At 52.8% G+C, this 27543-nt stretch overlaps 3 protein-coding genes across 15 annotated transcripts in view; 1 reads left to right on the top strand and 2 right to left on the bottom strand.

The window, feature by feature from the left end:
* Ubxn11 (UBX domain protein 11) overlaps positions 1-11924 on the top strand; it is a 23578-nt gene extending 11654 nt beyond the window's left edge. For 2 of the 12 annotated variants that reach the window (XM_013519631.1, XM_013519633.1), the window contains 8 exons: positions 2473-2599; positions 8568-8782; positions 8988-9065; positions 9943-10063; positions 10188-10285; positions 11367-11440; positions 11516-11656; positions 11737-11924. In XM_013519631.1, the coding sequence (XP_013375085.1) occupies positions 2473-2599; positions 8568-8782; positions 8988-9065; positions 9943-10063; positions 10188-10285; positions 11367-11440; positions 11516-11656; positions 11737-11905 (1023 nt within the window). In that variant the 3' untranslated portion in view covers positions 11906-11924. Of the gene's footprint in view, positions 1-2472; positions 2600-8567; positions 8783-8987; positions 9066-9942; positions 10064-10187; positions 10286-10541; positions 10607-11295; positions 11441-11507; positions 11657-11736 lie in introns of those variants that run through there. The other 10 variants (XR_001236083.1, XR_001236082.1, XR_001236084.1 and 7 more) reach the window with 10 other exon arrangements.
* A 655-nt stretch (positions 11925-12579) lies between these two features.
* Positions 12580-14064, bottom strand: Sh3bgrl3 (SH3 domain binding glutamate-rich protein like 3). The gene is made up of 3 exons (XM_005394851.2): positions 13874-14064; positions 13127-13294; positions 12580-13020 (listed from the first exon to the last, which is right to left on the bottom strand). The coding sequence occupies exons 1-3, from the start codon at positions 13919-13921 to the stop codon at positions 12955-12957; spliced, it is 282 nt and encodes a 93-aa protein (XP_005394908.1). The 5' UTR covers positions 13922-14064; the 3' UTR covers positions 12580-12954.
* Positions 14065-15075: 1011 nt separating this feature from the next.
* The window catches only part of Cep85 (centrosomal protein 85kDa), a 33196-nt gene continuing 20728 nt past the window's right edge, over positions 15076-27543 (bottom strand). For both annotated transcript variants that reach the window (XM_005394849.1, XM_005394850.2), the window contains 7 exons: positions 25614-25766; positions 25242-25393; positions 24007-24100; positions 22328-22378; positions 18749-18856; positions 17213-17438; positions 15076-16822 (listed from right to left, as the gene is read on the bottom strand). In XM_005394849.1, coding sequence (XP_005394906.1) covers positions 16659-16822; positions 17213-17438; positions 18749-18856; positions 22328-22378; positions 24007-24100; positions 25242-25393; positions 25614-25766 — 948 coding nt within the window. In that variant the 3' untranslated portion in view covers positions 15076-16658. The remainder of the gene's footprint in view (positions 16823-17212; positions 17439-18748; positions 18857-22327; positions 22379-24006; positions 24101-25241; positions 25394-25613; positions 25767-27543) is intronic.

Genomic DNA, 27543 nt, shown 5'->3' with positions numbered 1-27543 from the left:
GGCCTCCACCTCAGAGGGCAGACCGATCTCCAGTGGTCTCCTTTGCACCCAGGGCATGGCCCATGGGGCCTCTTAGGTCAGCCCCCATTTTCATTTATTTGTTTGTTTGTTTGTTGAGACAGAATCTCACCACATAGTTTAGGCCGAACTTGAACTCACTATGTAGCCCAGGCTGGCCTCAAACTTGTAGCAATCCTCCTACCTCAGCCTCCCAAGTGCTGGGATTATAGCTGTGTACCACCATATCCCACTATGCCCTCTGTTTTCCCAGTGACTCGTCTCTCTCCCCACATGGGCTGTGGATTCCACTAGGACAGGACCACTCAGGACCTAATGCTGGGTCATCTCCTGCCTCTAGAAGCGACCTATCACTCGCCCAGTGACTTGGTCCCCGCAGGCGCTTTCCTGCTCCTGCTGAGCACCTAGTCAAGCAGCAGGGCTGGAAGTGGAGGGCACTGGATGAAAGGATGCAGCTTGCCAGCTCCCTCAGCAGCCCACCCCTCTGCTGGCCCTGTCTTGAGACCCTCCTGGAAGCCAGCCTCTCCCTCTGCAGAGTGGGGTTCTAAGCTTCAGCCTCATTTAAGGCCCCAGAAGCGCAGCCCCAGCCGTAGCCTCGAGCCCTGTGTGCTGTGGACCTGATAACACTTGGGGCCAGGGTAACACAGCAGCCCCTGAGCTGCCTGCTGGGAACGCAGGGCCCGTGCGGCCTCTTTGAGCAGCTGAGCACTGGGTACAGCGCCGTGCCCCAGAGCCTCAGCGGTACCACTGGCTCACACATGTGTCCTGAGCATGTTTCTTGCTTCGTTCGTTTAACGGGCTCAGAGAATCGACCGTGTGCGGGGCACTGGGTGCAGGTAGCCATGGTCCCCGCTCCACAGCAGGAAGGAGACGTAACCGAGTATACAGAGAGGATGCAAGTGTGGGGCACAAATGTGCCCAAGGGTAGGAATTAATTGTATTGGTGACACCAGAGAGACAAGTTGGGGACAGGCCACTGTGGAGGGGACCTCGGCATGAGATCTGGTGAGTGAGGAGAGGGTGGGGAGGATCCAAGCTGAAGACATGAAAGGTCCCACCTCCAGCCAGGTAAAGGTGGCCATGGTGGGTGGCCACGCAGGCAGAGGGGCAGAGAGACAGGCGGAAGGGCCCCTGCCCCGCGGGCTCCGCCCAGGACTCTGCCGGGTAGAGAGGGATTGACTGGAAGGAGACCAGGATGGAAGGACACCGCACTGGGCGGGGGCAGCTGGAGGCAGTAGGGAGGAGGGTGCCCTATGTCCAGGAGAGCAGCAGCGCAGCAGCTAGAGCGAGGGAGCAGGAGTGACACGGACAGTTCAAGCCACTTTGGAGGTGGCACCTATGGGCCTCGAAGCTTGTCACAGTCCTACAGCAGAGAGCAGAATGGGTTGTGGATGATGCCTAAGTGGAGGGGACTTGGGACAGAGGAGCCAGGAGGGAAGAGCAGTCTGGGAGACACGCACAGGGAGCAAGGACAGTGGGTGCTTGCTGGGACGTGAGGTCAGAGGTGGAATCCGCACTGACATGAATTTGGGAGCTCTGTGTATATTTGGAAATGAACAAGAACCATAAAGGACAGTAGAGATGGGGCTGGGCCCTGGGACCCTCACAGGCCGATGTGGTAGAAATGGGGAACCAAGCTGGCTGTGGTGACACACACTTGTAATCTCAGCTACTCGGGAGGCTGAGGCAGGGTGATTCCCAAGTTCAAGACCAACCTGGGTAACTTGACAAGATCCTCTCTCCAAATGAAAAGTAAAAAGGGCTGGGGCTATACTTCAGTGGGAGGCTCTGGGTCCAGTCCTCAGCACCACCACAAAAGAGGGAGGGAAGCAGCAAAGGAAATAGTGGCAGGCAGCCGCGGGTGGGAGGAAACCCAGCAGGTGTTGAAAGCGATGAAGGCAAAGGTGCGCCCACTTAGTTTGGCCGCAGACAGGTTGCTGGTGTCCGCACCATGTGCAGGGCAGTGAGCCGCGGAGCTGGAGCGGTGGGGGGAAAGAAGGGGCGATAGGGAAGCAGCAGCAGGAAGCGGAGGCAGTTCGGAAGGTTTCCTGTGGCAGAGGGGAGATGAGGCTCGCAGCGGCTGGCCTGGGGGTGGTTACATCCTCTCGGCCCCGCAGACCACAGTGTCCCTGTCACCTTACGTCAGGCCAGGCCCACAGGGCTGCCCACAGCCCCGGTGGCCAAGTCTAATGCATTCTTCCTTGTACCAGACCCTGTGCTGCGCCCTTCCCACAAGCAATGGGGCAGGTGCTGTCACTTCCGTCTTCAAGAGGGGCCTAGGTTGTAGCAGGTGCAAGGCTTTGAAGGTCTCAGCTGGGATGTGGCCGGGGCCCCTGTCCCGTACCCTCTGCTGATGCCGGGCTGAGGACTGGGCCTGGAAGCTGAGCCAGTGCTGCTTCTCCCTGGGAAGGGGCTGAGCTGATGGCGCCCTGGGGCTCCCCCTTCTCCCCACAGCGGTTCCTCAATGACTACGGCCTGCAGTGGGTGGGTGAGCCCATGGACCAGGAGGACGCGGAGGACAAGGCAGTCTCAGAGGATGACAAGAGGGACTGGATGACGGCCAAGAAGTTCTGGAAACCAGGTAGAATAGAGGGTGCGCCTGAGCCCTCCGGGGGCTCTCCAGTGGCGTCCTGTTGTCCGGAGGCCCGTGTTCATGTCTGGCCTCCCAGCAGGCGGGGCCCTTGAGGGAACTCACACTTGCTCCTGACCCAGGGACAGGAAAGCCGAGGCCCCCAGCCCTGCCCACCCAACCTGCCACCCATGTCTTCCCTGGTCTTGCCTCAGTCTCTGCTTGCTCATGGGTGAGACCCGGGGATGCCCGATGTAACAGGATGCATTTGCCTCAGGCTCCATAATTTACAAGATGTCACCCCTCCAAAAGCTGTTGCTTACAAAAGCAGTCTTTCAGTCAGGTGTGATGGTGCAAGCCTTTAATCCCAGCATTCTGGAGTCCGAGTCGGGATGAGCCCGGCCTGGGCAACTTAGCAAGACCTGGTCTCAAAGTAAAAAGGATTGGGAATGTAGCATCATGTGAAGACTCTGGGTTCAATCCCCAGGGCCATGGAAATAAGTAGAATAAACTAGGTCTAGGAATGTTGCTCAGTGTTGCTCAGAATGCTTGCCTTTCGTACTCCAGATCCTGGGGGTTCAATCCCCAGTGCTGAAAAATGAGAGGGAGGGAGAGAGAGACAGAGGATGAGGTGATGCTGGCGAGGGGTGGACTGCGGCAGAGAAGAGAGACTGAGGAGGCGGCGCCATGCCTTGCTGACTGCGCAGAGAGGGGACAGGAGGGTTCGGGCATGGCCAGCAAGCATCGCTGTGGGAAGATGGCTCCTCCACGCGGGACACAGCAAGCTGGGGAGCTGTGTGCCCCAAGAGGTGCTGAGGGCAGAGTTCACCTGGGGTGAACTCACCTCTGGTTGAGAGGTGACACCTGCACGTGCTGTGAGAATGTCCTGGTCTAGGACCTGTGCTCCCCCACCTGGTTGGGCAGCCTCCTTCCTTCCGGCCACTGGGGACTTCCAGGCTGTGTGTGTGTTGTGGGTGGCTCAGGCCGGATGGTTGATTTCTGATTCTGCCTTGCTGAATTATTTGTCTTCCCCCCAAAAGAGCACCTTCCACCCTGCTTTTCTTTGTTAGTGCTCTGAGCAAGGCTGGTTCCAAAGCCACGGCTTTTCTTCTAAAACAATCTGTGGGAACAGCCTCTGGTCCATCATGGAGCTCCCTGGCTGCAGGGACTTTGAGCTGAGCTTCCAAGGGTGGGAAGGCAGCCCAGCACCCCCAGGGTCAATGTGACCTCCCCAGCTAGGGGTTTGAAGCAGGTAGCACTCACTCAGCGTGGGCCCTGGGAGGAAGGCTCAAGGTGCAGCGGGCGGCTGGCGGGACCTTTATTTTCTTTCTATCTGGCTATGTAGCCCAGGCTAGCCTCAGACTCGAGGCAATCATCCTGCCTCAGCCTTCTGAGTGCTGGAATTGCAGGTGTATGCTGCAGTGCCTGACTTGCTTTTCAGCGTAAGAGGGACCTTGATTTACCTCTCCTGCCAGATGAAGATAAGGTGTGCTTTCTACTTCCAGCAGCTTTGTCTTCTGGGGCCTCCTGCCAGCCTGCTCCTGCCCAAGGGCCTGCTGTCCCAGCCTGACTTTTGCTGGCCTGAGGCCCTGGCATGGTTCCCCGGCTCCCCTCTGGCGGATACCACTCCCCATGCACTCTGGGGCCGCAGCGATGTGTGAGCATCATATTCGCTGGATTCGAATGTTCTAGAGCCGGGAAGGAAAGTCAGGGGCACCTAGCAAAGGGCCCTATGGAGAGGAAACTGGTCCCCCCGATCCTCCAGGATGCTGGACATCACACGGGGTGTTGTGCCCAGCGCTTCAGGGTGTATGGAGACGCGAAAGGGACAGTCCTGCTCTGGCCACAACAGCATGGGCCAGGTGTCAGGCCTTGGTGCTTGAGCTCCCAGCAGCCCTGACAAGGCCACTCACCTGTCCTTCCTGTGCTCCCACACCCTCCACTTCTCCCACCTCTCCCGCCAGCTGCCCGCTGCACCTCGAGCCTTCCTCCCAGGGCCCACGCTGAGCGAGTGCTACCTGCTTCAAACCCCTAGCTGGGGAGGTCACACCGACCCTGGGGGTGCTGGGCTGCCTTCCCACCCTTGGAAGCTCAGCTCAAATCCAGCCTCCTCCATCAAGTCTGTGCTGCATGGAGCCTGTGCCATGTGGCTGCGCCAGCCTCTCCCAGGAAGGGGCTGAGGCTGGGGGGCTGGGCCACGGAGGACCCCGAGCTTCCCCAGGGAAGAACAGTGGTGACGGCTCCGAGGGCTGCTGAGCACGTGGAATGAGCGCTCCCGCCCGTGGGCATTTCTCATGGCAGATGTGCCAATGACCGTGACCGCCAGCCCAGGTCACTTAGCTCTTATGCCCCAGTGCACCCAGAACAGGGCTTGCTTGGCGCCAAGGCCAGGGCATGCGTGCCTGCGTGAGATTGGCTGTGGTGCCCAGGAGCCCCAGGCCTGGACTGTCAGAGCAGTGTAGATAATACACAGGGTGAGGTGGGGACAGGGTAGCGGCGACCTCAATGCTCGGGCCCAGAGGAAGGCTGCGGTGGGGTCCCGCAGGCCTGAGGTCAAAGCCCGCCTTGGCACAGGCTGGTTGCGTGCTCTGGCGCCAACCAGACCCTTAGAGCCTCTTCTCTGTGCTGGCTGCTGTGTGGTACTAGAGACCCATGTCCTGTCGCCAGAGTCCTTGTGTGAGGGGGTAGGGCTGGAGGGGGCCGAGGGCCTGAGAGAGGCAGGGCCGCCTTGGCACTCCAGCGGCAGGGGCTTCCCAGAGAACCGGCCAGGGCCACCACCCACCCGACAGAGGCAGGGTCTGGCCCTGTTCTGGGCTTCACAGTGCCCATGGTGCTGTCACCGTGTCACCCTGTATCCTTCGCTGAGCTCGAGGCGAGCAGGAATCTGGGCAAGGGTGCTGCTATGATGCGCAGAGCCCAGCTGACCGTGCACGTTCCAGGCACACACGGATGAACTGAGGGGTGGACAGAGGGGCCGACGCGGGCTCCTGAGCACCCACCCTGGCCGGCCAGGGTGCAGCCCTCTAGCCTGTGTTCAAGGAGTGCCCGGTGTGGCTGAAAGGCCACAAAACAAGGGCAAGTAACAACAGCCTGCCGCAGGACCAAGGGTGTGGGCTCTGGGGCCCCAGGACCCCAGCCACAAGGGAGAGGGGCAGGGCACGGCGTCTCCGAGGAGGTGAGGTGGGTGAGCCGGCCTGAGCCAGCGGTAAGAGGTGTTGGTGACAGCAGCAGCCACCCCCTGCCAGGCACTTCCTCCCAGCCTCCCAGCAGCCCTGTGAATCAAGGACAGTTATGTCCACATTTTACGGAAGAGGAAGTTGAGGCTCAGAGAGCCTGCTTGCCCAAGGTCACGGAGCTGGGGGCAGTAGCGCTGCAGGGTGGCTCCAGAGCTGAGGGCCTCCCTACGCCCACGATAGTCATGGGCTCTCAAAGCTGGGAAGGCCCGGGAGATGATCTCCTGGCTGTCTAGGAAGGGACCTGGCGGGCAGTGGTCTTAGAGCCAGCGCTGAGCAGCAGCCTGTGAGGTCACTGAGCGTAGAGGCTGAGTCACCAGGCAGGCTGCAGGACCCAAAGCATGACACGTGTCAAGGCACCACGTCCCTGTGCGGGGAAACTGTAATGCCTATCACTGGGCGGCTGGCACGGGCAGGCGGCTGGGCACATCTTGTGGCAGGACCGGGCTCCCATCCAGCCATATGGAGGGGAAACCCTGCCTCGCCGCAGGCCCACCCCTGCTCAGGCGGAGCCGGGACTCGCACTCTGGCCTCTTCCTGCGTGCGTCCCTCTGCACGTCTCTCCTGGCACGGGCCAGGCCTCTGCTGCGCGCCCCTGGTACCGCCCGCTGGCCTTGTGACTGCGTGGCACTCTCCTCTCTTCCTCTTCCTAGGAAAGGCTCGCCCACTGACTCCACCCCCAGCCCCCAGTGCCCCTTCTGGCATCTTCCCCAGGGCTTCTGCCTGACTCCTTCCCCTGCAGACCAGCCCCATCCATAGGCTCCCTGAAGCCCTGGCCCCAGGAGGGTGCTTGGGGCGATGGCGGGAGCACTGGGTTAGGAGTCAGTATGTCTGGGAGCTACCCCTGACTTCTCTGCTGACTGGACCAAGCCCCTGACCTTTCTAGGCCTCACTTTCCCTGGCTGGAGGAAGAGTCACTGGCCTTACAGGAGACGACATTTTTTAAAAAGTTACCAGTTTGTTCCCCTCCCTCTCCCTTTACCTCTCCTTCTCTCATCTTTCTTCTTTTTTGGTACTGGGGATTGAACCCAGGGCATTCCCACTGAACTACGTCCTTAGTCTTAATTTACTAAATTGCCCAGGCTAGGCTGACACTTGCAATGTTCCTCCCTCAGCTTCTCTGAGTGCTGGATTATAGGTGTGGGCCACCATGCTAAACTTCCTGCTAAGTTATTTATTTATTTATTTGTGAGACAGGGTCTCGCTGTATAGTTGGTCTGTGTCGGCTGATCTTGAACTCACTAAGTAGTCCAGGCTGTCCTTGAACTCTGGTGATCCTCCTGCCTCAGCCTCTCCAGTGCTGGAATTACAGGCATGGGCCACCACACCCAGCTAATTTTTTCTTAAAGTAGTTAATTGTTAAAAGAAAATAATGTTTTAATATCTGGAATCGTACCAGAATGACGGGGACATCCTGTTTTTCCTGGAATCCCAGGGACTCTAGGGCACCCCAGGAGGAAGCCGGTAGGTGTAGCCTCTCCAGCAGTGGCAGATGCTGGGAGTGGGGAGTCTGGCCCGGGTCTGCCATTTTGGCATCTGCAAAGGCAACAGGAAACACTAGTGTTAGCCACCTGCATCTGCACCCCTTGCCATAGCCACCACACCACTGTGGGGAAAGGAGCTGGGTCCCCAGAGCCCTGATCCACATCCTGCTGCAGCCGGGCTGTCCTGGTGATAAACAACTTCCAAGAAGGCCTACAGAGTCATCTGCACAGGGGAGGGTGACACCCCAGAGACTGCAGAGCTCCAGCATCTGTCCCGGCAGCCCCGACCATCCCCTCTGCACACGCTGAAGCCTACGCATGCGCCGCTTTTAGGAGACTGAAGCTTTGCAGCTGTGCACCGGGGTCTGTTGCGCGGAGATATCGCACAGCCTATGGCCTGTCCCACTCCCACATCTGTTCTGTCCAGGAGCTGTCCCAGCACCCCCTAAACGCCATCTGCCTTTACCTTTGACCTCCCTCTCTTGATGGTGCATGAGTGGGAAAAACAGACTCCATCTCAAGTCTCGAGCTGACCTTTGACCTGCCCAATGGGCTGGGGCAAGTCAGTTTTCATCTCTCTCCCTGGTTTCTCATTCGTAAAATAGAGATAAATAGCCCCTGCCTCGTAGCCTCGGGGGTGCCTAGGGACCATTTGTACTAGGCAGAGCTGGTGGCAGTCTAATGAGGACAGAGTGCTTCTGAGTTGGTCTTACACAGTCATCTTCCTGGAGCCTTCCAGCCACCCTGCGGGGCAGACACTAATTGTCATTTCATTCTAGAAGAGAATGTTCTTTTCTCTAGAAGTCTAGAAGTGACTTGCCTAAAGTCCCATGGGAGTGGAGGAGCTGGGACTTGAACCCTGAAAGCCTTCATCCAGAGCTGGGAGCACTGCCCTTTGATGTTCAGTGCCAGCCTAGTTCCTGACACAGATTAGGGATCAAATCTTGCTTCTGTCACTTACTGCTGTCCATTGTTAGACAAGCCGTTTACTCCCTCTAAATCTCAGTTTCCCTATCTGAAAAATGGGGATTATTACCCTTTCAGTGTAGGGTTGTTAAGGGGAGGGATGGATGGGTGTTAAGTCCCTGGCACCAAGAAATGCTCAGTGAAAGACAGCTGTTACTGTCTAGTGTTAGTGATCCTTCCTTTTCCTCAGGTGGCCACTTAGGGACACAGGCCAGTGCCCAGCTCGGGAGGAGGCCACCGAAGCTGTTAGGGCACGTGGCAGCCACGAAGCTCATGGGTGTCTATCATCTTTGCCAGGGGATTCATTGGTGCCCCCTGAGGTGGACTTCGACAGGCTGCTGGCCAGCCTAAAGGACCTCAGCGAGCTGGTGGTAGAGGGTGACACCCAAGTGATACCAGTTCCCGGTGGGGCGCGGCTCCATGCCCTTGAGCCCATCCCGCTGAAGCTCTACCAGAATGGCATCATGATGTTCAACGGGCCCTTCCGGCCCTTCCATGACCCTGCCACACAGGTAGGAGCTGGGGGTGGAGCTCTGGGGGCCCTGCTGCCTACCATTAATTGCAGATGGTGGAGCCAGCTCATGCTAGGCCCAACCTGGTCTCCACACATCCCCAGGCTCCCACTCAAGTCCAAGGCTCTGAGTAGTTCCAGAGTGTTAGGCCCTAGGCTGGGGCTACTGCCTAGGTCCAGCTGGCATCGCTTTCTCCCTGCTGCAGCGCTGCCTCCGGGACATACTGGATGGCTTCTTCCCTTCAGAGCTCCAGCGACTGTACCCCAATGGAGTCCCCTTTAAGGTGATGGGCTGCTCCTCATCCTGACCCTTCCCTGTGTGGGGCTTTGGAGAGAATGGGGATAAATGGCTTTCTTGGGCATCAATCATTCTGAAGGGAGCCACTTGCCTGAACTCAGGGGACCCCAAGGGGATGATGAAGTCCAGGAGGAGGGTGAGCCTGAAGAGAGCTGGGAAGAGAGTGAGGCCGTCCTGGCCACAGCACTGGGAGATTCCCCAGGCTGAGCAGCAGGCAGTGCCCTCTGCTGACATGCTGAGGACACAGCCTTGGCCTCAAGACTATGGACTTTCTACCGCTCCAATCAGGACACCTTGACAGTCCCGGGTCTCTGAGGGGTCTATGCACAACTGCCCCGCTTCCCCCAGAGGGTCCTGAAGCTACCTGGTGGGGGTGGCAGTGCTGGACCTCGGGCCATAAGAGGAGGCAGTCTGTGGCCAGTGGTGTGAGAATAACATGTTGCCATGGGAGCCATGAGGCAATAGACTGCAAGGGCTTGTGAGGGAGTGTACGCCACAGCCCTGGAAACTGAGGCACAGCAGCGGGGTGTTTGAGGCATCCAGGCCAAGATGAGGCCTCAGAGCTATGCCTTGATGGCATAAGTGAGGGGACATGTGCAGTGACAGGGTCTGTGCTGCAGGGCCTTTGCCCTCTGCTGACAGCTCCTGGGAGGGCCCTCCACTGTGGCTTTAGCTGGCACGCGCGAGGGTGTGCTCGAAGCACGAACTGTGGGTCTCTTGCTCTCTCCCAGCGCCTCAGTGTCCTTATCTATAAAATGGGGATTTGCCTTATTCTTGGGGCCTCTGGATGGGGCAGGCAGGATGGGGTTAGGGCCCAGGGCTGAAGGCCAGGGCTTGCCGCTGTCACCCTTCCTTCCTGCCAGGTAAGCGACCTGCGCAATCAGGTCTACCCAGAGGTTGGGCTGCGCCCATTCCCAGGCAAAAGCCGTGTGGTAGACTGGCAAAGAATGCTCGAGGCCTCGGGCAGGGTGGAGGAGCACCCAGGTAAGCGGGGCCCCAGGGCCGGGCTGGGGGTCCAGGAGGCTGCGCAGGACAAGCACGAGGTGCCTCCTCTACCCTTGCTCACAGTCCCTGCCTGGGCCAAGGTTCCCAAATGCCCTTCCTGCAGGGATGACTGCTGAGAAATTTCTGAACAGGCTCCCTAAATTTGTGATCCGACAAGGCGAGGTGATTGACATCCGGGGCCCCGTCAGGGACACCTTGCAGGTGAGGCCAAGCCAAATTTTCCAGTCCTCTTGGGGGCACTTTACCACCGGCCCGGCCCAGGGTGGCAGAGCAGTGTCTTGTGCGCAGGCTTAGCAGTGTGGGCTGGCGTGAGGGCCGATGGAGAGGAAACGGGAAACTGGAGAGCTGCCAGGGCGCCTGGCTTGGCTGTAAGTGGGGTAAAGTCAGAGTCCAGGCTGCGGGGTGTCAGCCCCGGCCCACGCCACGTCTTCACGGAGCGGCCCTGGGTGCCCTGCAGGCCCTGAGAGAACTCATCCTCTTACTGCCATCCTGCTGATCCTCCCAGGTCACCACCTGAGAAAGGTGCCAAACCTCTGCTCCTCGGGGTTCTTCTGCCACCTTCAGCCCCACGCTGCTAGTCCTACCTGTCCTGGCTATCCGCAGCACCTCTCCCAAGCTCATCCTTTCTCTCACTCCCACCACCCACCACCTAATCTATGCTCCAGTGTCTCCCAGGCAACCTCTCCGTGCCGGCCTCCCACCCCCGCCCCTGCCCCTGCCAGCCACCCTCCCACAGCAGCCTTCCCCATCTATTCCTGGATAAAACCGATTTCCTTCTGGCTCTCAAGGCCTATCCTGCGTCCCTGGGCCCTCCTGACCCCTCAGACCTTTCCTTTCTTCCATTCCTTTTTTCGGCTGTGAACTGCTGGCAGTCTCCCAAATGTATCACTTCCTCCAGGACACTGTCCCTGGCCTCAGGATCTGTTCCCTGGTGTTGGGACCATCCTTACCCACATCCCACTTTTAAGGACTCCTTCCCACCCTCCAGTGTCACGCCCCCAGGGATGCTTTCCCAGGCCCTGCTGGGTAGGCATCTAGCATGGCTGTCATCTGTGTGGCTCGGGTCTCTGCCATGAGATGGTGGGGGAAGGACTGCTGGGGAGATGATGCGGCTGCCTCCTGGGGCCTCCGTCCACTTCCTCCTTGAGCCTCAGTTTACACAGAGCACACCATCCCTTTGGTTCACTGGTCTCCATCTCTTCCTGCTCAAGGACGAGTCAAGGGTTGGGGGATGACTCAGGTGGGGCCCAGGCTCTGTCCATGCTCCATGGATGCCTTCCAGAACTACTGCCCATTGCCTGTCCCGATCCAGGAGATCATAGTGGAGACACCTGCCTTGGCGGCCGAGCGACAGAGGTAAGGGCAGGCAGAGAGGTGAGGGCCTGGGGTGGAAGGGAGCCACTGGGACACTGAAGGTCTCTAGGCCCGCAGGAGACAGGAATCGCCCAACACACCAGCACCCCCACTGTGCATGCTGCGTGTCAAGTCTGAGAACGGGGAGCAGGCCTTCCTACTGATGATGCGGCCCCAGGACACTGTCGGCACCGTGCGTGCCCTGCTAGCGCAGACCAGGTGGGAACAGGGAAGGGCTGGGGGCTGCGGGGAGGCTCCGGCCCTGTGGCCCAGCCTGATCCACTCTGCTGGGCCCCCAGGGCCATGGATGCTGCCACCTTTGAGATCTTCAGCACATTCCCACCCACAGTCTACCAGGATGATACACTCACGCTGCAGGCCATAGGCCTGGTGCCCAGTGCAACGCTGCTACTGCGGGCACGCAGGGCCCTGCTGCCCAGCCCTGGCTTTGGCCCCAGCCCTGAATAAAGTGCTGCCCCCAACACAATCAGCTCTACAAGGCTGTCTCCAGGGGAAGGGGTAGGCCCAGCTGGGCCAGGGAAGGGGCGGTGCTGACCCTCCCCTCAGTAACTTGAGCCCCAGCTGGCTGGCTGGGTGCTGGGTCTTTGTCAAGGTTCCTTTCTCCCAGAGCTAAGTGGAGCCGGTGAAGGGAGGGATTCTGAGAAGGGAGTGGCAGGCTGGCTGGGTTCACGTTCTCAGCCTCAGCTGGAGGCAGGAGAGCCTCGCTGTGTAAGTGTGCATCGATACACACAGACCCACAAGCTTGTGAGGACACTTCCTCAGCACCGCACAAAGCCACTGCCACTACACCCATGGCCTCAAATTTACACAACTGCAGTTGTGCACCCACACCCACAGTATACCCACACTTAGCCGTCTGCTCCAACACAGGCAGGCAGCCACTCACCGACAGGCATGCTAAGGGACACTGGCACATGCACTTGGACTGGAGGTGTCCCATCCTTTGTCTTCAGAAACTGCTGGTCCATACAAGCATGTACATACCAGACATAGATCCAAAAACACACGCTGACACGCACACAGAAGTAATGGACACATAAGCACATCTTCAGCACAATCACAACTACCAGCCTTACCCAGGACAGGGACCCAGAATGCCCAGGCCACAACCAAACAGAGAGTGCCAATGGAACGGGCATTTAATTGTTCTAGGGTGTTCCCAGGAGGGGGACTGCGGGGCCTTTGGCAGAGCTCTTGCTGATGGAACTAACAGAAGTTCCCACCAGCCAGCGTCAGGCAGGGTGGCAGCCACAGGCTTGGCTGAAGACAGCCAGCCCTGAGCTGTTACTTTAAGACAGTTTCTGAGACTAGTAGATAAGGAATGTTGCGTTGAAGGGAAGGAAGGGAGCTACCGAGAGGGAGAAGGCTGGGGTGAGGGATGCCATGGTAAGAAAGTCAGGAGTGAAGGGCGCTGGTCACAAGGCCCTCCACGGCTGGGTGAGACCTGTGGGGAGAAAGTGGTGCCAAGTCCAGCGGGAACTGAGGGCCGGCTCGATTCAGGCCAGTTTCAGGAATTCTTGCAGTGTGTTCTGTTCCACAGCCTCCACGAAGAGCTCATAGTCCTGGGGGAGAAGGACGGGGTGGTCAGCTGAGGCCCAAGTGTTTTTGGGGGACCCTTACTGGAGTCCACTGACCACACGCCCCACACCCCAGCCCCCAGGGCCATACCCCGCAGTACTGGTCCCCGTTGACAATCTGGGGTGGGGTGGCCTTGGGGTTGCCCGCCAAGGCTCGCATCTCATCCCGCAGGGCGTTGTCCTGGGAGATGTCCACTAGCTGGTACTGGATGCGCTTCCCGTCCAGGATGCGGGTTACCTCGCTCTGCTGGGACTTGATCTGGGGGCGAAGGGTGGGAAGGGAGTGAACAGGGTGGAAAGAAGAGGAAGGCTCTGGGCAGATGTGACCAGGGGCTTTTGTCTCCTCGGCTCTTGCCCACCTAGGGGAGGGTTGTGGCCACGAGCAGTTGGGAGACTCAGGCTCCGGTGGCACAGAAAGAAGGACCACCGTGGGGTGGGGATCAGCAGGCGGGAGCAGGTTAAGTTCTGGACGGAGGGGCCCGGGGAGAGGAACTCAGCGGGGTAAGGCAGGGCAGGCCGGGCTGGTGGCACGCTCACTCCACGCGCATGGTGGGGGAGAGGCTGGGGAGGGCAAGGACGAGCCAGGGAGCGCAGAGAATGGGCGTCCCGGGGTTGGGGGATGGGCGTGGGCGGTTCATGCTGGGGATGCCCAGGACTCAGGATACCCAGCGATGGGGCTCGTGATAGGGTCGTGGCCCCCAGACCCCGCAGGCCAGGCCAGCACCTCCTGGCTCCCCACCCTGCTCCGCCCCCGTGGTGGGGGTGGCTCCCGGGCGCCGGGTCGGGAACACCGGGAAACGGCCGCACGCTCCTCAGCTGCAGCCCGGCGCGCACTTACTTCTCGGGAGCCGGTGACCGACGTGCTGTAGACCCGCAGGCCGCTCATGCTGCAGGCGGACAAACGCGCGGACAGATCGAGGGGTGGTGGTAGCGGCAGCTGCACTGCCGGGAGACGACGCCGCCGTGCTCGGGAGCGGTTTCCTTCCTGCTCCGCCCGCGAGTCAGCGTTCTCGGGACCAATGGGTGACGCGGGCGGGGAGGGCGGGGCATGCGCGACAACGCCCGGCGCTAGAGATCCCCTCCCTTCCCCCAGGGTTGGCCTGGCGCCGGCCAGCCACCGTGAGGACCCCGGTTCTCTGCAGCTGCGTTGTCTGCCCTGTCAGCCTTCCCAGACCAGAGCCCCACCGGGAGAGGCTGGGGAGCGACCAGGTGGCAGGAAGGGCCGGAAGGTGGCGGCAAGGGCTTAGCAAAGGGCTCCCCAGTTCACCCAGGTCCTGGTACACAGAACTACCCGCCCCCACAGGGTTAAGTTGGAGCTCCATCATAGTATAGCTCAGCTTGGGACTCTGGAAGAAGTGTATTTCCAAACCTAAAGTTTCTGGATAGGCGAACCCAGACAGGGCTGCCCCTGCCAGATTTTTCCTACAGCTCCTCAATCCAGGCAGGTTTAGACAAGGGTGGCCGGAAGCAGGGGCCACACCCTCCAGGAGCCAGGAGACCGAGGCGAACAGCTCTGGGAAAGGTGGGGGCAAAGGTTAATGCCTGGACCCCGAGCCTTGGCTCAGGCTGGCCCCCAACTCCATGCTGCCGTGGTACCCCACGGCTACTCTCAGCATTCAGAGTTCAGAGGCAGCCGGCAGGAACAGGAACCAGCCTCGACTATTTGCGTGGCTGGACACAGAGCCCCTTAGGGTTGAGACAGTCCATAGTCCCTGAAGACAACCCCAGCTCTGAAGCACACAGTGCCTGTTCTGCTGAGAAACCAGCTCCACACAAAATCCAAAGGCCACTGACTTCCTCACAGAACCCCGTCGAAACTTTCCAGTGTCAGCCTGCTCTGACTCAGGGCAGCTTTGCCAAACAGAAAGTAGTGTGGGCAGAGATGCTGTTTCCATAGAATGACAGAGAAGCAGAAGCGGTACAGATATGGACACAGTCAGATCTGCTGGAAGTCCCTCCTTGCTGCTGCCTGGGGAAAAAAACAAAGTGAGGGGCAGAGTCGGGGGGATAGTGGTGATGGATGGCTATGGAAAACCAAGCATCTGTTAAATATTTTATTAAATATTTTATTCTGTAATCAAAATAGGCATTACAAACCAGTTGACATAACAAATATTCATATAAATAACTGCTTATAAACTTTACAAGGAAAAATACCCCTGAGCATGGTGGCTGGGCTCCCAACACAGGGTGGAGACCAACCAGGCAGCTCTGCTTTAAGAGGCACGAGCCCAGAGGCTGAGGGGGTGGCCAGCCAGGCGGGGCTGCTCTGAATGGAAGGGATAAGTCACTCCACAAATAAAACACAAACTTGTGAAAACACTTAAGAAGGAGGCTCATTCAGGCCCCAGAGTGCGGTCCAGGATGCTGCCAACAGCCCAGAGTCTTGTGGCTGTCTCTAGGCTCTGGAACTGCTTTGCTCCTCAGAACCCACACGTGGCCCCTGCTTGGCTGGGCTCTGGATTTAGAGGAGGTCTGGGGCTGGCCCCACAACCAGATGCTAGCAACTGGGAGATGCTCCCTAAACCAGGAGATAAGAAAAACCAGAAAGCAGAGGGTCCAAAGACCCAAAACAAACAAAAAAACCTCAGGAAAACAGTGAAAGCTGTATCTTAAAGTTGACCCATACTGGGTACTCTGAACTCTCCTGGAGACCAGAAGAGAAAAGGGGAAGAATTCCCCCAAACATGACAGGCACAATAAGGCCTGGCGCAGGCCCCAGGCCTGGCGGAAAAGGGTGAGCAGCTTGACAGTTATTCTGTGGCCTTCTGGGGGGGAAAATTCTACCCAAGCCCTGAACCACAGAGAAAAATTTACACTCAAAGCCCAAAAAAGGGGTACCTGGAAGGCCTGAGAACAAAGGAGAATGCTACACTGACCACATGGCCAGGATTCCAGGGACACAGGGCAACTGAAGAGTGATCTCCAATAAAGATAGCACAGCATTAAAAAAAAAGGCATGACAGATTAAGGACCCCTAACTGTAGTCTCTGGGGGCCCAATGCTAGTGGCTACTGTGCTAATGAACAGGTCACTCTGAGGCGTCTATGAGGAAAATAGCCCTGAGAAAGAAGCTATGGGACTGGGTTGAGAAAAACCCAAAAGCTAGCCCAGTTCCCCAAAGGGTGGTACACGAGGCCTGAGAATTTTCAAATGGTCATTGCTAACTACTTATCTCAATCTTTTCGGGCCTAACGAGTTCTAGAATCAGCAGGACCAAGGTATAGAGTAGGAATGAATGTGGACCCACCCTGGAGGATGGAAAAGAGAGGTAAGCAGCTTGTTCACCTTCAATGTCAGCCTAGAGCTGGGAACAGTGAAGACTTATCAGTTGAACTTGTAAAAGTTAGTAACTCACCCTCAAAAGGTAAATTAGGGTAAGAGGACAAACAACTAAACATAACCAAGAAAGGCAAAGCCAGTGTAGGGCAGGGGCAGGTACACTCCTCCCTTCAACAGTCCTTGGTCCCCAGATGCAGGCTCTTCCCTCTCCACCCCTCAGGCTCCTCTCTGGGAACAGCAGCAGACAGGAGGCAAGACTGTCAGGGCTGGAACCTGCTCGCCAGGCTCTTAGCAGCTCAGGTCCTCCAAAGGGAATACAGCCTGTCCAGCCCCGGCACTCCTCACTGCGTAGCACAGTTTTCTCCCATGTCTTGGGCGTATCTGTCTGACATGGTGGTCCTTAAGTCCTCAATGTCCCGACGTAGCTGTTGAACCTCTTCTAGTTTCCTCCTGATCACGTCTGGCTTCTGCAAATCTGGCTGTGTCTCTCCTGGGCGCTGTGTGGCTGAAGAGGAGAGCATTTCAGGTGTCAGTCAGCTGGTAGGCACTTTCTTCAATGTGTGACCTGGGGGTCCAACCTAGGGCTTCAATTCGGGCATGCGAGGTCAGCTGCTCTACTGCTGTGCGACATCCCCAGCCCCAAGGCCATATTCTTTTTTTAAAAACACCGGGGAAAGGCCTTGTAACTTGCTACCTAAGACCCGCTTTCTGTTCATCCTTCATGCACACACCCTGTTTACAAAACTTACTGAAGGCCTACTCCACAAAACATAAATTCCCAGAGGGTAGCGACTAGTTCTAGGTACCCTGCTGACCCACATTACCATTAGGAAAATTAGATGCCTTATGAATAAAGGCCCCCTCTCAATGGTCCCAGACTGGCCTGAGGACTCACAGTGAATGCCCAAGAGCAGGGACAGATTGGGGTCGTGGCCCTGGGCTCTCTGGGTCACAATGCTGCAGACAGCCTGCAAATCTTGAAGACAATTGGCCAACTCCTGGTGCAGCTCAAATGCTAGCTGGGCTGTGTCTGATGAAGATGGGGACCTTTGTTGGGCCAGGCGCAGGTGTTCCTGTAGTGTCAGATTCTTCTCAATCAGGTCCTGGTTTTGCACTGAGAGCTGAGCAGAGGGATAAGCACATTCACTCAGGGGCAGGGAGAAGTATCTATACATACGTGTGCTGCAGAGTGGGAGGATGGGGAGCTGTGGATGTGTGGAGGGGGGATATGAATCACAGGCAACACCCTCCCTCCAACAGGATTAGCACCCTGGCCTTCCCACCAATACCAGGCCTGGTTCCTCCTGAGGACAGGATGGGACCACAGGGATCCAGCGTGGAGAAGCTGCTTCTCAGTAGACTCTGAGTCATCAGCCTCCAAGTTTCTATCCAGGAACTAGAGTTGCCCGCACCCACAGGAACTCTATCTGAAGCCAGTCCCTCGGCCAACTCTGTTAGCCAGGCTATTAGAGATGGCCTAATGTGAACAGTGAAATCTGAGGAGACACTGGTTTCAATCTCTCCCTGCCACCCTGACCAAAGTGGCCACCAGCCAGCCTGATCATAGGCTGTCAAAAAGAATAAAGGGGGCACAAAAGATAGTATGATAGTGGTTTCTGGGTATGGGCTAGAGAAGGTGGAGACCTGGAGGACACAGGGCTAAAACATGCCTTGCTTTTTCAAACCCTCTCCTAAATGGAGTTAGGTTTTATTACAAAGACCTGCTGTGTCTTTGTCTCACTTTCCCTTTCCCTGACAAGTTAATCAACTCTCCTTTCCTCTATTGTTTTTGTTTCGTTGTTTTTATAGTACCTGGCATTGAACCCAGGGAGTACTAAGCCACACCCATCCCCTACTCCCGATCTCACTCCGTCCCAACTCTTAGTAAGTTGCCTAGAATAGGCTCAAACTTGTCGTCCTCTTGTCTCAGCATTGTCCCAAGTACGTAAGATCACAGGTATGCGCCAGGCTTCCATTCTGCTTTATACACTCTGAACAGAATTCTTCCTCCAGTCTCAGCACTTCACCTGACTGGGCCATGTGACAATCTTAGCTCTGGGAAACTCCTTCCTAGGCATTTGGCCAGTGAACCCCGTAGCCCCCTGGTGACAGTTCTGTTTGTTACCTGAAGATAACCATATTATTAGCCTTCTTGAACCCTTCTACCCAAATCCTACAAAGCTGTGACTACAAGACAAAAGGAAGAGAGTAACTTCCCACATCTAGAAAGCCCTTCTTGGCAATTATGGCCACTCTAAGGGTTAGGGCCTTTAACATAAAGGACAATGTCCTGTTATCTTCTCTCTCCTGTTAAAAAGCTCAGCAAGGACTTAGCCCACACTGGGGTTCTTCTTAGGGAAGGGAGGGGAGAGAGCACACAAAAATCGGTTTTGTGGAGGCTGTACCAAGAGGCCTGGCCCATGCTGCTCACCTCCTTCACAGCTGTACGCAGCTGCTGCAGAGCTGTCTCCCTCCGCTGGGCCTCCTCCTTCAGGGCCTGGCTTGTTCCTTCTTCTTGAGCCATTTCCTGCTCTAGGCTCTGAATTCCATGGCAAAGTGTTGGTAGAGAACACATCAATAGTAGTAAGTATGATTCAGACCGTATCACTTTGGGCCTGGACTATACAATATAGTGAAGCCCCATCAGACCCACACACTGTTGCTGACAGATTTTAGAACAGTGATGGTGAACCTATGGCATGCATGCCACAGCCAGTTGTTTGTTATCACGAAAAGCTCTAAAGTATTTGTCATCACTGTTTTCATTTTTTGGGGGCGGGGGTGGGTACCGGGAATCAAATTCAAGACCTTGCACTTGCCAGGCAGGCACTTGTGCTGCTGAGCTATATCCTCAGCCCTTCCATCACTATTTTACAAGATCCCTGATCTATACACAACTTCTCATTTAAACTTTCTTTTCTTTCTTTTTTGAGGCAGGGTTTCACTATGTAGTGCAGGCTGGCCTTGAACTCACTTATGTAGCCCAGGCTGGCCTCAACCTCACAGTAATCCTCCTGCCTGAACCTCTCGAGTGCAGAGATTACAGGCATGAAGAACCACAACTGGCTTTGTTTTTGGAGATAGGGCCTCACTCTGTAGTTCTGGCTAGCCTTGAACTCATGCTCCTCCTGCCTCAGCCTCCCAAGTGCTGGGATTACAGGTGCGTGCCACCATGCCCAGCTTCTCATTTAAACTCTTTGATAGCCTCTGACCACATGCCAAATTGAGGTCAGCTTCTCAGCAGGGCATTTGGAGCCATTCAACTGCTGTTACTTTACTAGCCCTCTCTTTACCTTCCACACAGCTTCCATTCCTGCCACACTGAATGACTGGTCTTTATCCCCAAAGCCTCTAACTCTGAAGTCTTTGCTTCTTTCCCTTTGTTCAGACTGCTCTTCTGCTCTGCCTGTCACTCTAGCAAGTGCCAAGGCCTCCCTGAACCTTCTTCAATTTGCCTATCAGTTCCAGTTAATCCTTATCCTATCTGTCACTCATACTTCTACCTCAGGTCATGAATATATCTGCTTTAGTATTCTGTGGGCTATACAGAGGTCTTTCTTCTCCATTTGAACACAACTTTTTTGCAAGCAGAAAAGAAGCCATTCAGTTGAGTTCATTATTTGTTCAGCACCTCCTACAATAGGTACTATGGATACTGGAAAGGACAATGAATAGTCCCTGTCTGTTAGGAGCTAAGAGTCCAACGCTGTGCATGAAATGTTTTGACAGATGGAAAGGAGGAGGGCACACTCACAGGCATCTCATTGTGTGTGTGTGTGTGTGTGTGTGTGTGTGTGTGTGTTGGTCAAAATTACAGGGAGGGTTATACTTAAAAGTTTATCTTCTTACCTCTCTTTCTATTCATTTCAACACCTTTCCCAACCACGAAACTAATATAAATAACATATAAATTATTTTACAGTTTTCCATTTTGTATTAATAAAAAATGTAACTATCAAGGAAAATACCTCATGACTATGAAATACCCAAGATGACCATGATCAGTCCACCTTATTCTCAGAAATTCATCTGACATTTTTTTTTTTTTTTGGTTTTTCTCCGGTACCGGGAACCGAACCCACGACCTTGCGCTTGCCAGGCAGGCGCTTTTGCCGCTGAGCTAAATCCCCAGCCCTCATCTGACATTTTAAATTGCCTGAATAGTCAAAGGGTAAGTGTAAAATTTTAAATGTCAGACTTAGGGCTAGAGTTATGTAGTGAGTGGCTGGCCATGTACATGGCATATATGAGTCTTCAGATTCAAGCTCCAACACCAAAAAATAATAAAATGGTGGGCTTTTTCAACTTCTGTCAAACTTCAGAGTTCCTGGAAATTTATTTTGCGATCCACTAAAAACTCAACTAAAGACCTGGCATTTAATTTTTTTTTTTTTTTGGTACCAGGAATTGAACTCAGGACCTTGCACTTGCCAGGCAGGCGCTTATGCCACTGAGCTACGTCCCTGGCTTAAAATTTTTATTTATTTGTTTTATCTACCAACCCACCCACCTCTTTATTTCTGCAGCATGGGGATAAAACTCAGGGCTTTTATAGTGAGCTATATCCTCAGGCCTTTTAAAAAAATTTTAATTTTGAGACCGGGTCTCATTAAATTGCCCAGGCTAGGCTCCAACATGCCACCTCCTGCCTCAGGCTCCCACAGTGCTGGGATTACAGGTGTGTGCAGCCACATCCAGCTTTTATTTTGAGACTGAGTCTCACTATGCAGTGCAGAATGGCCTGGGATTTGCTATGTAGCCCAGGTTGGTCTTGAACTTGTAATACTCCTATAATACTCCTGGCTCAGTCTCCCCCTAAACCTGACACCTTAAATTAATATATGATATGCTGCCAGGCTTGACTACCTCCTTACAGGTAGACCTGAAGAATGTGAACTAAAGAACAGCCCGATCCACACAATGGCCAAGGCAGGACTACAGCCAGTATTTCATGTATTTTAGAGTCAAAGAGAACTTGAGTGAACCTGTTTCGCTCAGAATTTCTTGAAGAACCCAATTCCTCCAGTTTCTTGAAGAACCCATCCCCTCTCTGGCCTACAATAGAAATCAGGAGCTGTCTTTGGTTCATCCCTGTTCTTTAACTTCTACATCCTGTCACTCGCTATTCCTCCTAAAAAGTCACTTCCATCTGTCTCTTCACATCTCCTCCCTGCTACACTGTTTCATTACACCTCACTCCGAATTCTGCAAGACTTTTCATGGTGCCTCTCTCCAGGCTGCCAATCTGCCACATGGAACCCCGAGTTACAGACCGGACATGATGCCCTGACTAAATGCTCTAATAGAATTCCATCACCCACCTGAAGATGAAACACCAACATAATCAGACAGACAGGGCCTCCTTCCATAGGCTGGACCTCCCAGCTTTCTACTCATTTCCTTAACAATAGAGTCATGCACTGCAAAATGTCATTCTGATCCATGAACTGCATATGTGACAGAGCCCCATAAGATACTATCTTAGTTTATGAAAGTACATTCTACATTTGCACAATGATGGAATCACCTAAAACCGTTTTTCTCAAAAAGAAAAAAGGTATCCTGGTCATTAAGTGGCAGACGACTACTTCAACAATATCAACCTCTTTCAAGTCCATGCTCAAACCATGCTGTTTCACACCTCCATATTCTTCCTATTGGAATTCCAGGGCCATCCTTCCTGGCTCCTGTTTTTTGTCTGGCTAACTACTTATCCTTCAAGGCTCAGGATCCCCAGAAACCTTCCATTGCCCTCCCTTCCCCCACTGATTCTTCTGTGCTCACCCCCAGGGTGATGTGCACACTTCTTTCACAGCACCATGGTGAAGCTTCTCTCATATCTGTCCTACCTACAAGACTGCAGGCTCTAAAGCACTGACCAAGTTTCATTCTTCTTGTACCCCTAATGCCAAGCAAACTGTATAGCAGAGAACAGAATGAAACGTTAGGTGAATTCTAGGGTTTCCATCATTATGTCCTACCCACCACAATCCAGTGATTCATGGCTCACCTGTACTTGTAAGCGCAACTGATCCATCTTCTGTTGCTGCTTCTCCACAATCTGAAAGGCAAAATTATCAAGAAGGCTCCATATGCCAGGCTGATGCTGCAAGAGACCATGCCAAGATGTGTGGTTTGGGCATCAGACCCTCTAGCTACATTGTGCAAATGCAGAGAACAGGGTCAAGACTAATTAATTACCACTACCTACAGAACTCTTACTCAGACTTCTGATCTTGACTATCTAGCTTCATACTCCTATGATGTCTGTGCTTCAGTCACACAGAGGTTTACACAGGAAAGTAGTATGGAGTCATGACCACTACTGGAGGTAGGAGGAACCCACACCCTAATGATTGCAAGCCAGTGGAATTAACTTTATACAGGGCCAGTACATACTGTGGTTGTTTGGTAAGGAGATGACTAGAAATTCATTTTAATGAAGTCTGCCCTGTGAGGGCTGTGATGATTATTAGTGAGAACTACGGTCACACTGACTATCCAAGGAGAGACCCTGAGGAGCCCCAGTCTCCTTAGATGTTCTCTGAACCACTTTCGGATCTTCTTTGCTGATGTGCACTGTCTCACCAGCAGGCCATGGACCTGATAATTGAGAAGCCACGCCACTTCACTGACTAGAACTCTGTCTAATACAAGAATGGACCTGAGCCACAACTGAAGTGTACCAAGCTGTGGTACATCATTTTGGGTCATCTAGTCTGGATGCTGAGAGGTATGTTCCCCCTGAATTTTTTGTTTTGGTTTGGTTTTTTGGTGGTGGTGGTGGTACAGTAAGTTCCTGACTTATGAAGGAGTTCTGTACTAGAATTGTTCATAAGTTGGATTCATTCATAAACCAACAAAATGAATCTTATAAAATATACCTGTGAAAGTTTGCAACTTGAACGTCTATAAGTCAGGGACTTACTGTACTGGGAATTGAACCCAGGACCTTTGCACTGAGCTACATCTCAAGCCATTTTTTAATTTTTATTTTGAGATAGGGTCTCACTAAATCACTAAGTTGCCCAGGCCAGGTTTGAAATTGTAATCCTGCTTCAGCCACTGAGAATGCTGCTATTGCAAGGATGTGCCAACATGACCAGCTCCTCTCTGACTCTGGTCCATAGTATTTCCGATGAGTACAGTCTGCCTATCATAGGTTGAATGCCTAAAATGCAATCTTACTAGGCAGAGGCAACTTTACAGAAAAGAGAAAAGCTACTGGTAGTGGATGCTAGGTAGCCCAAGGCCAGGAATTCATGGGTTTTTTTTAAGTACACAATCATTTATTTATTCATTCGGTACTAGAGATTGAACATGGAGCCTTGTGCATGCTAGACAAGCACTTCACTACTGAGCTACACTCCCAGCCTTTTCATGGTTTTTTTTGTTTTGTTTTGTTTTGTTTTTTTGGTACCAGGAATTGAACTCATGACCTCAGGCTTGCCAGGCAAGTGCTTATGCCGCTGAGCTTTATCCCCAGCCCCTCTCCCAGCCCTTTTAAAATGTTATTTGGAGACAATCACACCAAGTTGCCCAGGCTGTCTTGAACTTGTAATCTTTCTGCCTCAGCCTCCCAAGTTACTGGGATTACTGATGTGGGTCACCAATGCCCGTATCTGGCACTATAATCTCCTCTTTCCTCCCAGCCTAAACCTCATCATAGCCTAGACACCCCCGCATCACCTTTCGAAGGGAATCACATTCCTTCTGCAGGGACTCCATTTCCACTTTGGGAGCTTCTCCACCAGCTTCTTCCACAGACTGCTCGTCTTGAAGGCTGAAAAACAGTGGCCTCTTCAAAAACTCTAATGTCAAAAATAATGTGGCTCTGACTTCTGGTTTTGCTGTTTACTTTGTGTCTGAGACAGGACATTTACTTAGGCCCCTCTAGGCTGTAGTAAGGATGACATCTTAAGTCTGCTGTACTGTAGTGTGAGCTGTAAGAAGCTACTCAGTGTATGTTGATTGTCTGCCCTATAAGAAGAATCTACCAAAGTGCCATTAATTCTCTACTTGTCAAAGGCTCTTGTTTTGTTTTGATACATAAAAAATAAACATTCATCACATATATTTAGACTATAAAAGTCATACATGTACACTGTAGAAATTTTGGAAAATACAAAAGAATTCTTTTTTTTCTTGGCCGGTATAGACTAGGGTAGAGCCAACTTCATCCCCTAACTCTGTTTCTGGCTCCAACCAATGGCTTCCTCCAGTGGATCCCTCGTAATCACTTCCAGCATGGCCCATTTGCTGAGATAAACAACAGGGTCACTGTGGTTAATATGGGATGAGAAATCCAATCCAACCATTAGGAACTGGATTTAATCCAAGAGGCTACTGAAACACAGCCATCATTTTCAGAAACTGCTATTAATACGAAGGAGCTCCCAAGACACTCTGAGAGCTCATTATGGCATACTGTTTTGTTCTCAGAAATTGTCCTGCAATTGAGAGCAATTCTAGGGCTGAGAAGAAACAGATGCTCTTGGTAGCCTGTAGCATAAAAGGTTCAAAACATAGATAACCCCAGACCTCAGTACCAGGATCCATTTTTCAAAATATACAGATACCCTGTTTCCTAGTTTATAAAGTATTTTCATTCATTATATATGAATCTATTTTTATGTATAAATGTATATATATTTTTCAAGGATTCTTATATGCCAGGCACTGAGTTGAATCCTCCCAAAAGACACAGTGAGAAATGCCCATTGAGCCACCATACATACATTCTAATCCATCCCATAGTCCTTGCAATCATTAGCTTTTTTATCATCCACAATCCAAAGAAAACAAAACTCAAAGATGTAAAGATGCATACAACCATCTAAAAGTCACACAGGTAAGAAAGCAGGGTTAGCAAGGACCACAACTGAGCTCTCCCCTCCTTTCCGCAATCCCACAGGGGCATTTACTTATGTTTAGTGGAGCATTGTGCTTCTCTCTGTCTCAGGCTTTCCAGCTCAATCTCCTTCTCTCTGCAGGTTGCCTGGGTCTCCTCCAGCAAACTCTCCAACTCAGTCACTTTCTCTTTCAGCTCTGTGGTCTTCAACTCAGATTCCTTAAGCTAAGAGACAGGATCCCAGCTTAGATCAGTAAGTCATAGTAGACTCTGGATACCTCAAACCATTTTTAGTCCAGTTTCAGAGACGTGAACCTAGACATGACTTCTTCAGGATTTTCCTTCTAGGAAGCAGCCTTTCAGGATGTGCACAGTAAATAATGAGAAAGTCCTCCTGCCTGGCCACTCAAGTTTTGCCCCAGGTATGCTCAGACATTGCTACTACCTGCTGGCTTTGCTTCTGATGATCTTCTAGTGTAGGCAGGTCAGCCAGGTAACGCTCCAAGGTCTCAATACGCTGCTGCTTCTCACGGTTCTGCTCAGATTCCTTCTGACATTTTTTTTTCAAATTATTGATATGTTTATCACGACCCTTGACCTAGGGAAAGAAATGTTGAGAGTCTGTCTCCATTCATTCCTCTAGGACCCTGACGATCAACTTTTTTCAAAGGGACCACTGTCTCTGTTCTTGAAGCTATGCATGTTGTTCCACTCCAATGAAGGCAGGAAGTTCCGAAAATTGGTCTACAGAATTACTGAAAGGGTCACAGGAATCTCTTACTTCCATCCAAAGACATGTGGTACTAAAAATGATCTTTGAACTTCAGTCCAAAAGCTTTACCCCAGGTCTAATTCATATCCTTCAAGCTTCAAACCTGTGATTCTAACATTTCAATGTGCATTAGAATCATCTGGGATGCTTAATGTAAATGCTGAAAAGCCATTTTTGATTTAAAAAAATAAAACTGACCACAGATGTTTATCTTTTTTCTCTTCTAAAATGTATGTATCAAATGACAGGAAGGAAATATCAATCTAAAAAAAATTTAAAAAAGACAACAGGGGATGAGAAAAAGTGTTTAAGAGATTTTTTTTTTGGAGACAAGTCTTACTCAGGAGGGTGAGGCAGGAGGATCTCTGCAAGTTTAAGGCCAGTCTAGGCTATGTAGTGAGTTCAAGGCCAGCCTGGACTACTGAGCAAAGACACTGTCTCCAAAAGAAAAAAGGCCAGTCTCTCTATGTGGTTCAGGCTAGCCTTGAACTCACAATGTAGCCCAACCGACCTCAAACTTGTGATCCTCCTGCCTCAGCCTCCTGAGTGCTAGAATTACAGGCATGTGTCATCATGTGTGGCTTGAGTTTTAAGTTTTTAACATGTTTTCAAAAGATGAAAAGTACTGGATCTTTTTGAACTTTAATCCTGAGTTTTCATTAAAAGATATTTGCTTTCATTGTTTTCTTCTTTAATTCAGCTTCCTGAGTAACTGATATTACAGGCATGTGGCACTTCATCTGGCTTAAATGATCTTATCTCACCCCATTCTGGACACTTGGGAACTGAACCCAGGACTTTTAGAATAAGCTACATTACCAGGTCTTTTTATTTTGTTTGAGACAGGGTCTTGCTAAGGTACTGAGCTGCCCAAGCTGGGGTCGACCTTACAATCATCCTAGCTCAGCTTCTTGAGAAGGTGGAATTATAGGCATAAAGCACCATGCCTAACCCAAGTAATTCTTAAAGTCTGAGAAGTCGGGTTGTGTGGCACATATCTGTAGTTCCAGCTACTCTAGAGGCAGAAGGACTGCTTAGGCCTAGGAGCTTCAAATCAGCCTGGGAAACACAGCAAGACTATATCTTAAAAAAAAAAAAAAAAAAAAAGGTGAGAATCACTGTTCTAGTTGATTTTGATACAAATGTTCCAGAACTAAACATCGCCAAACTTCTCCCTCAAGAACATGGGCTTTAGAGGAAGCTCTATGGAAATTCTAACACTGGGAAAAATAAACTCCCAAAGTAGCACACATGTGGAGTTTCTAGATAGGGTGCGATGAAAGCAGACTGAGTGGAATAAATTTACCATAGGTATTCAAACATCTCGCAACAGTGCCACCTGGTATGACTACACAGGCTGGTTTTCCACCTAGGACAGCTGGCAGCACCTTACAACCTGGGACAGGTTTTCCCTGCCTCAGGTTATTTTTGTGAAGATGAGGCAGAAAGGAGGGGTTCCATTTCCAGTAAATAGGTCCTGTGTGAAGCCCAAGAAGGGTCTCACCTAACTAGCTTCTCTTGGTTCCAAGAATGGGGCAGAAACAGCTTAGGCTGTTGGCAGAGAGGGCTGACTGCCAACACCCTTGTGGATTACAGAGCCATC

The sequence above is a fragment of the Chinchilla lanigera genome, unplaced genomic scaffold (genome assembly GCF_000276665.1).
Source record: "Chinchilla lanigera isolate Chin_1 unplaced genomic scaffold, ChiLan1.0 scaffold00051, whole genome shotgun sequence".
In the NCBI taxonomy this organism is placed as follows: Eukaryota; Metazoa; Chordata; class Mammalia; order Rodentia; family Chinchillidae; genus Chinchilla; species Chinchilla lanigera.
Note: the sequence above shows the minus strand (reverse complement) of the source record. Positions and strands in the feature narration are given on the sequence as shown.